The sequence below is a fragment of the Coregonus clupeaformis genome, chromosome 15 (assembly GCF_020615455.1).
Source record: "Coregonus clupeaformis isolate EN_2021a chromosome 15, ASM2061545v1, whole genome shotgun sequence".
Taxonomy (NCBI): Eukaryota; Metazoa; Chordata; class Actinopteri; order Salmoniformes; family Salmonidae; genus Coregonus; species Coregonus clupeaformis.
Window position 1 is genome coordinate 38,874,098 of NC_059206.1, and position 9,958 is coordinate 38,884,055.

The 9,958-nt window shown below is 40.7% G+C and overlaps 1 protein-coding gene across 7 annotated transcripts in view; it reads left to right on the plus strand.

Moving 5' to 3' along the window:
- The window catches only part of LOC121582475 (protein PRRC2B), a 34,405-nt gene extending 30,479 nt beyond the window's left edge, over positions 1–3,926 (plus strand). For 4 of the 7 annotated variants that reach the window (XM_041898280.1, XM_041898285.1, XM_041898282.1 and 1 more), the window contains one exon: positions 1,462–3,926. In XM_041898280.1, coding sequence (XP_041754214.1) covers positions 1,462–1,587 — 126 coding nt within the window. In that variant the 3' untranslated portion in view covers positions 1,588–3,926. The remainder of the gene's footprint in view (positions 1–1,461) is intronic. The other 3 variants (XM_041898284.1, XM_041898286.1, XM_041898287.1) reach the window with 2 other exon arrangements.
- The last annotated feature ends 6,032 nt before the right edge of the window (positions 3,927–9,958 follow it).

The window sequence follows — 9,958 nt, forward strand, 5'->3', positions numbered from 1 at the left end:
GAGGACAAAGAATGCTGAGTTGCATCCAAAGAACACCATACCTACTGTGAAGCATGGGGGTGGAAACATCATGCTTTGGGGCTGTTTTTCTGCAAAGGGACCAGGACGACTGATCCGTGTAAAGGAAAGAATGAATGGGGCCATGTATCGTGAGATTTTGAGTGAAAACCTCCTTCCATCAGCAAGGGCATTGAAGATGAAACGTGGCTGGGTCTTTCAGCATGACAATGATCCCAAACACACCGCCCGGGCAACGAAGGAGTGGCTTCGTAAGAGGCATTTCAAGGTCCTGGAGTGGCCTAGCCAGTCTCCAGATCTCAACCCCATAGAAAATCTTTGGAGGGAGTTGAAAGTCTGTGTTGCCCAGCGACAGCCCCAAAACATCACTGCTCTAGAGGAGATCTGCATGGAGGAATGGGCCAAAATACCAGCAACAGTGTGTGAAAACCTTGTGAAGACTTACAGAAAATGTTTGACCTGTGTCATTGCCAACAAAGGGTATATAACAAAGTATTGAGAAACTTTTGTTATTGACCAAATACTTATTTTCCACCATAATTTGCAAATAAATTCATAAAAAATCCTACAATGTGATTTTCTGGATTTTTTTTCTTCTCATTTTGTCTGTCATAGTTGACGTGTACCTAATTACAGGCCATTCTCATCTTTTTAAGTGGGAGAACTTGCACAATTGGTGGCTGACTAAATACTTTTTTCCCCCACTGTAGGTAGCCTAATCTTGTAGGCACATAGTATCATTTACTGGTATATTTGTATTATTATTTGGATAGGGACAAGTACAAAGACATCGAACAATCAATCATCCGATGCATTGCACAAGTGTTTCTAGCTTACGTTAATTTAATTAATTTTCATTTATGGAAACAAAAGGAAATAAATACATAGTTAATCACATAAAATCACATATCAGTACATTATCACATATGCACAAAACAAATATCACATGAAATCCCATATCAGTACATTGTCAAAATTAGACGCACAAAGCAAATGTTATCACAGAAAATCACAAATCAGTACATGATCACAATTAAATGCACAAAGCAAATGTTGTAGGCTACAAATAAATGCTGAAAATCAAATGTCATACATATTTACCTCTAATATTTACAATTTGGATGCAAGAGGGTCATGTTGATAATACACAGCAATCAGTTCATACGTGATTGCACTGGATTTTCCTTTGAATGTGTTCAAATGTTCCAGCGGTTTATGTTACACAAAAAATTTATTAATCTTCTCCAGTGCATAATACTTGTAGCAAATAAACTGTTGCTTGATAATAGCTTTTTTCCCTAATGGTGTCCAATTCTTGCTATTAGACTGTTTTGAAATGTGATTGTTTTAACTATTTCCCTCCCTTGTGACATTAGTGTTATTGTTTTTGTTGTCCATTTGAAAACTATATGAAATGATAACCTTGCGTTTCTCGTGTTTTAGAGTAAAGCCCTGCGAGATAGGCGCCAGCTGGTGGGTGAGGGGAAGGCGCTGTCGTGGGGCCTGATGACCAGCAAACTCCAGGAGTCCCTTCCCGGCTGGCAGGGTAAACCAGCACCATGCACCTGAGCCATCAAACCCCAGGCTGTCAAAGTGGAGGGCAAGGCATGGCAAAGGACCTTAAACCACCTTTTAACCTCCACCCAACCTGCCTCTGGAAGACACAACCCCCTGCACCCTCTCTCAGCCCACCTCTCAGCCTTCTATCGCCAACCCCCAGATCGGGCGCCAAACTGAGGAGCAGGCAGGCATACTCCACCAACTCCCCGAACTGTCAGAACCGGACACTATTATTATTATTATTATTATTATTATTATTATTAAACACCACGTATAGAGATATATAAATATATATATATAAATATATATATACATAGACACAATAGTTTGGGACACTCCTCTAAGCAGACTCTTCAAGGTCCTCCTTATTTATTAACATTGTCCTTTTCGAGAGAAGAATGGTAACAAAAAAAATAGAAAATAAATTCACGTTTTCTGTGTTGCTCTGTATCCAAAAAAGGAAACGAACAGCTCCTGCAGACAGTTCACTCTCCTAGTTCACCCCTTTTTTGCCAAACTGTACTTTTTTGGACTATACCCCAGTAGAAGAGGCAGACACTTGACATGTCAGCACAAGAAAGCAAATCTGTAAGTGTTAAAAAAAACGTGTCCTTTCCCCCACTTTTTTTTTTTTTGCTGGTAACTGTGGAGTTTTAATCTAAAAATAATATTTAAAAAAGTATTTGCCTATTTGCTCTGTTATTAAAGGACTTCAAACCCTGATTTTAAGGACATCATTGTGTGTAAACATGGAAATGTGTGAACCAGGGCGTGTCGCCCTGAGAGACCCCTGGGGTACTTCACACAGCTCGTGAACTGTGACAAAACTGCTTAGATTTTTAGAAAATGTTTGTTATTTTTAAAAGGCTGTTTATTTGCTTTTTTTCTGTCGCTCTCATGTGTTTTGTAAACAGAAGCAAAAACTAGGACATTTTAGAGAAATCATCTTCTTGCCTCATTTGAAGCTATCCTAGCGTTAATGCAGTGTGTGCATGTGATGTGCTGAATGTGTGATAATCGTAGGGCCTAATCCAGGATCCTATCGCAACATTTCAAAAGTCAGCGGACACTGCTGTTGTAGTGTGTGGTTTTGATCAACCGAGCTGGCAAAAAATGTGGTTTATTCTATAGTGTTGGGGAGTGAGGGGTATCTATAGTGTTTGGGAGTGACGACAGGCTTCATTGACTTACTGTATGATCCCAATAGCTGATTGAAATGAATAGCTGAAATCTGAATTCACATCTGATACATGTCAAGTGATTTTATATTCCCTCTCCTAGAGTGTTTTTGCTTTTGCTCCTAGACCTATTAAACACTTTTCTGTATTTTTCTTTTTTAACAACTCGATGGAAAGGAGGAGAGGTTAGTGAAATAATGAGTAGGCACACCTCCCTAGTGAACATTCAGCACCATGTAAGATCTCTGGGGTGGCGCTAGCAATAAACGCAGCCTAACTATAACTCTCAATCAGGGTCCAAATATATATTTTTATGTTACAATTTCATGACAACAGAGTTTAGAATTGCTTGATGAATTAATGTACTTTCTTTGCGTAGGTTTTTTGTGAACGCTGCAGTTGTTTTGGGCTCCCTGAAGAAGGAATATTAAAGCATTTCTGTTTTGTTTAAAAATATGAACTGTTGGCATCATCTGTGATAAAAAAAGTCACTCATTTTGAAACGTACTATTCCAATGTCATAACTGGTTATAAATGTTACTGCGTATTAATGATCCATGACACTACAAAATGTTCAGACTCATCTTTATGGCAGTGTTTCACTGACGTCTGTACATGATGCATACCTGTTCAACTATATTCAGAGTTACGGTCGGTCGGGGAGGGTGGGAGTCTAAAAACGTATGTTTGATTCATATATTGTATCACAAATCAAAGGATAAATGGTCACTATGATGTTCTCACAGGGTGGACTGGCTTATTGGACGTTGTGATGGCTTTTTGCCCCTCTCTTCTGTGCTTTTTGCTGTGACAGGACCCTGTCAGTTTTTGGACAGAGACTGGAAGGTGTACACTGAAACGGCTTATACACACCTGAGGAACTGCATTTAGTTTCCGCCTTCTCTCGTCTTCACTCATTACTGTACCTACACCAAGATATCGCCCTGATGCTTTTTTTGTTGGTACTTTTAGGATACGTATTTCATTTGTCAGAGGACCAGTGCATTCTGGAACTGATCATACGGTCTATTTATCCTACCTGATGTTTATCTTTTCAGATATGCGATCATATTCGCCCTTTCCTTATTTAGAGAAAAAATAAAGCAGTTGTGCTTTTTCAAAACCTTTGTCCTTGTTAAATGTGTATTGTATTAAAGGCTGTCAATTGGATGAGCAATGTATTGGCTTATGTGGAGTGTGTGTAATATTTGTGTGTGTATATATATACAGTGGGGGAAAAAAGTATTTAGTCAGCCACCAATTGTGCAAGTTCTCCCACTTAAAAAGATGAGAGAGGCCTGTAATTTTCATCATAGGTACACGTCAACTATGACAGACAAAATGAGGGAAAAAAATCACATTGTAGGATTTTTTATGAATTTATTTGCAAATTATGGTGGAAAATAAGTATTTGGTCAATAACAAAAGTTTCTCAATACTTTGTTATATACCCTTTGTTGGCAATGACACAGGTCAAACGTTTTCTGTAAGTCTTCACAAGGTTTTCACACACTGTTGCTGGTATTTTGGCCCATTCCTCCATGCAGATCTCCTCTAGAGCAGTGATGTTTGGGGCTGTCGCTGGGCAACACAGACTTTCAACTCCCTCCAAAGGTTTTCTATGGGGTTGAGATCTGTAGACTGGCTAGGCCACTCCAGGACCTTGAAATGCTTCTTACGAAGCCACTCCTTCGTTGCCCGGGCGGTGTGTTTGGGATCATTGTCATGCTGAAAGACCCAGCCACGTTTCATCTTCAATGCCCTTGCTGATGGAAGGAGGTTTTCACTCAAAATCTCACGATACATGGCCCCATTCATTCTTTCCTTTACACGGATCAGTCGTCCTGGTCCCTTTGCAGAAAAACAGCCCCAAAGCATGATGTTTCCACCCCCATCCTTCACAGTAGGTATGGTGTTCTTTGGATGCAACTCAGCATTCTTTGTCCTCCAAACACGACGAGTTGAGTTTTTACCAAAAAGTTCTATTTTGGTTTCATCTGACCATATGACATTCTCCCAATCCTCTTCTGGATCATCCAAATGCACTCTAGCAAACTTCAGACGGGCCTGGACATGTACTGGCTTAAGCAGGGGGACACGTCTGGCACTGCAGGATTTGAGTCCCTGGCGGCGTAGTGTGTTACTGATGGTAGGCTTTGTTACTTTGGTCCCAGCTCTCTGCAGGTCATTCACTAGGTCCCCCCGTGTGGTTCTGGGATTTTTGCTCACCGTTCTTGTGATCATTTTGACACCACGGGGTGAGATCTTGCGTGGAGCCCCAGATCGAGGGAGATTATCAGTGGTCTTGTATGTCTTCCATTTCCTAATAATTGCTCCCACAGTTGATTTCTTCAAACCAAGCTGCTTACCTATTGCAGATTCAGTCTTCCCAGCCTGGTGCAGGTCTACAATTTTGTTTCTGGTGTCCTTTGACAGCTCATTGGTCTTGGCCATAGTGGAGTTTGGAGTGTGACTGTTTGAGGTTGTGGACAGGTGTCTTTTATATTGATAACAAGTTCAAACAGGTGCCATTAATACAGGTAACGAGTGGAGGACAGAGGAGCCTCTTAAAGAAGAAGTTACAGGTCTGTGAGAGCCAGAAATCTTGCTTGTTTGTAGGTGACCAAATACTTATTTTCCACCATAATTTGCAAATAAATTCATTAAAAATCCTACAATGTGATTTTCTGGATGTTTTTTCCTCAATTTGTCTGTCATAGTTGACGTCTACCTATGATGAAAATTACAGGCCTCTCTCATCTTTTTAAGTGGGAGAACTTGCACAATTGGTGGCTGACTAAATACTTTTTTTCCCCTATGTCTGTCATAGTTGACGTGTACCTATGATGAAAATTACAGGCCTCTCTCATCTTTTTAAGTGGGAGAACTTGCACAATTGGTGGCTGACTAAATACTTTTTTTCTTGAGCAGGGGGACCTTGCGGACGCTGCAGGATTTCAGTCCTTCACGGCTTAGTGTGTTAACAATTGTTTTCTTGGTGACTATGGTCCCAGCTGCCTTGAGATCATTGACAAGATCCTCCCGTGTAGTTCTGGGCTGATTCCTCACCGTTCTCATGATCATTGCAACTCCACGAGGTGAGATCTTAAATGGAGCCCCAGGCAGAGGGAGATTGACAGTTCTTTTGTGTTTCTTCCATTTGCGAATAATCGCACCAACTGTTGTCACCTTCTCACCAAGCTGCTTGGCAATGGTTTTGTAGCCCATTCCAGCCTTGTGTAGGTCTACAATCTTGTCCCTGACATCCTTGGAGAGCTCTTTGGTCTTGGCCATGGTGGAGAGTTTGGTATCTGATTGATTGATTGCTTCTGTGGACAGGTGTCTTTTATACAGGTAACAAACTGAGATTAGGAGCACTCCCTTTTAGAGTGTGCTCCTAATCTCAGCTCGTTACCTGTATAAAAGACACCTGGGAGCCAGAAATCTTTCAGATTGAGAGGGGGTCAAATACTTATTTCCCTCATTAAAATGCAAATCAATGTATAACATTTTTGACATGTGTTTTTCTGGATTTTTTTTTTGTTATTCTGTCTCTCACTGTTAAAATAAACCTACCATTAAAATTATAGACTGATCATTTCTTTGTCAGTGGGCAAATGTACAAAATCAGCAGGGGATCAAATACTTTTTTCCCTCACTGTAAGGGCTATTTTACCAAGAAGGAGAGTGATGGAGTGCTGCATCAGATGACCTCCACAATCCCCCGACCTCAACCCAATTGAGATGGTTTGGGATGAGTCGGACAGCAGAGTGAAGGAAAAGCAGCCAACAAGTGCTCAGCATATGTGGGAACTCCTTCAAGACTGTTGGAAAAGCATTCCAGGTGAAGCAGGTTGAGAGAACGCCAAGCGTGTGCAAAGCTGTCATCAAGGCAAAGGGTGGCTATTTGAAGAATCTGAAATATAAAATATATTTTGATTTGTTTAACACTTTTTTGGTTACTACATGATTGCATTTGTGTTATTTCATAGTGTTGATGTCTTCACTATTATTCTACAATGTAGAAAATAGTAAAAATAAAGAAAAACCCTTGAATAAGTAGGTGTCCAAACTTTTGACTGGTACTGTATATATATATATATATATATATATATATATATATATATATATATATATATATATATATATATTGAATGTAGAAAACGAATGTATTTAACCTGGCTGGCTGGCTGCAACATTAGCTTAACAAACTGGTTATCGAAGCATACTTGGTACGTGGTAGGCCTATCTTATCCATTAACCGGCATGTGGTCTTTCTCACCTGGGGAAAAATAGGCCAAGTGAATGTCATGATGTCAGAAGTGTCAGATCTGATTCCACGTTTTTTTGGTCAGACTAAGGAGATTGCTACACCGCAGAGAATTTTCCAGCACTTTTACCTTCTAAACAGGAAACTTCATGGCATCTTGACGGAATAAATCAAGTAGTATGAAAAATGTTAGCACTCACTATACGATAAGAGCGTCTGCTAAATGACTAAAATGTAAATGTAAAATGTAGAAGGTAAACATTTGAACTCAAACTTTGTGTGCACGTCAAGTTATACATGAGGTGGTCTTGGAAGTGTCAGTGGATGTCTGTTGGTTCATTTGAAGAAGAAGAAGAAGAAGAAGAAGAAGAAGAAGAAGAAGAAGAAAAAACTAATCGTCGTGTAACGCATCTCACAAAGTACGAACACAAACTACGAAAGGACCTCAGTCAGTTTACGTTTCTTAAACACATTTAGTGTACAAGTGTACCGATTGACTGAATTCGAATGGGGGTAATAGAGTTAAATACTGAATATCACTGTGGCTACGTTCTAAACACTTAGCTACTGGCAAAATCATTATGGTCAAGGGAGAATGAATTCGGTGTATTCACTAAACGGAAGCAAACGGGGTGGGACTAACCTGAATTTACAATAATAAATGCTAATTTTCGTTGCAAAACGTTTATCATTGCAAAACGTTTGGCAACGGTGGAGTAGGGTCGACTAATGAATGATCTGTGAAACTAGCCACAATAACGCCTCGAATCACATACAGGGTTATTGCTCAAAATGGTAGTGCATACATTGGATTTATCGAACGTATGGGTGAAATTGTAAGTGTAGACGACTTCACAGAAATGGTAGCAGAAGGTGAATGTATAACTTTTGTTGCACACGTATCCAGATGATGCGGCGTTCCATTTTGCACATAAAAATACTGTAGGTGTGATCGAGTCGTTATTAGATTAGCCACAACACCTAGAATAGCTCAGAGATCTCAGAATAGTGACATCACATTTTGCAGTAAACTGACAGTGATGTTTATGCATGGCGTTTCTTTAATACAAACTTAAACGAATACACCTGATGTAATAGGTCAATGATGGTCAGATCCAGAATTGATCTATTTCTAATTTCTTCCCAACTTTTACAGTATGTAAGAAGTAAGTCATAAACATGCTCCATTGACTGATCATAAAAGTATAGTTCTGAAAAATCCAGTGGCATTCGAGGATACTGGAAACGTAATAATTCACTCCTAAATGATACAGTCTTTAACAAGAGCATAAAAGCTTAATCAGGGACTCGTTTAATTCAAATGATTTAGAACCAAAGCATGGAAGTAACTGGGAAATATAAAAATTCAAATTAAGATCTATCGCCATTACACTCAGTAAGGAACTAAATAAGCAAACATTTTTGAAAGAAGATGAGTTTATGAATAAATTGAATGTTCTTTTAGAAAAGGATAACCTTTCAGCAGTGGAAGAAACAGATTTGAATACACCTCAATAGAACTAGATGAAATGTACACTGAACAAAAATATAAACGCAACATGTAAAGTGTTGGTTTCATGAGCTGAAATAAGAAATCCCAGAAATGTTCCATACGCACAAAAAGCATATTTCTCTCAAATTTTGTGCACAATTTTTTTTTTTACATCCCTGTTAGTGAGCATTCTCCTTTGCCAAGATAATCCATCCACCTGACAGGTGTGGCATATCAAGAAGCTGATTAAACAGCAGGATCATTACATAGGTGCACCTTGTGCTGGGGACAATAAAAGGCCACTTTAAAATGTGCAGTTTGGTCACACAATGCCACAAATGTCTCAAGTTTTGAGGGAGTGTGCAGTTGTTATGCTGACTGCAGGAATGTCCTCCAGAGCTGTTGCTAGAGAATTGAATGTTAATTTCTCTACCATAAGCTGCCTCCAATGTCGTTTTAGAGAATTTAGCAGTACGTCCAACCGGCCTCACAACCGCAGACCACGTGTAACCACGCCAGCCCAGGACCTCCACATCTGGCTTCTTCACCTGCGGGATCGTCTGAGGGGGAGTGCTGAGGAGTAGCTGAGGAGTATTTCTGTCTGTAATAAAGCACTTTTGTGGGGAAAATGTCATTCTGATTGGCTGAGCCTGGCTCCCCAAGGCCCACCCATGACTGCACCCCTGCCCAGTCATGTGAAATCCATAGATTGCAGAGCAAAGGAAACAAGTACTTCAAGGTCTCAGAGCGAGTGACGTCACCGATTGAAACACTACTAGTGCGCACCGCTAACTAGCTAGCCATTTCACACCGGTTACACTCACCCCCCTTTTGACCTCCTCCTTTTCCACAGCAACCAGTGATCCGGGTCAACAGCATCAATGTAACAGTGTTGCTTCCGTCCCTCTCCTCGCCCCTACCTGGGCTTGAACCAGGGACCCTCTGCACACATTGACAACAGTCACCCTCGAAGCACCGTTACCCGTCGCTCCACAAAAGCCACGGCCCTTGCAGAGCAAGGGAAACAACTACTTCAAGGTCTCAGAGCAAGTGACGTCACCGATTGAAACGCTACTAGTGCGCACCGCTAACTAGCTAGCCATTTCACACCGGTTACACTGGAAAAGGCATTGTTCGTCACCAAACTGTTCTTGGATGGTTGGGAGAAGTTGCTCTCGGAGGATGTGTTGGTACCATTCTTTATTCATGGTTGTGTTCTTAGGCAAAATTGTGAGTGAGCCCACTCCCTTAGCTGAGAAGCAACCACACACATGAATGGTCTCAGGATGCTTTACTGTTGGCATGACACAGGACTGATGGTAGCGCTCACCTTGTCTTCTCCGGACAAGGTGTTTTCCGGATGCCCCAAGCAATCGGAAAGGGGATTCATCAGAGAAAATGACTTTATCCCAGTCCTCAGCAGTCCAATCCCTGTACCTT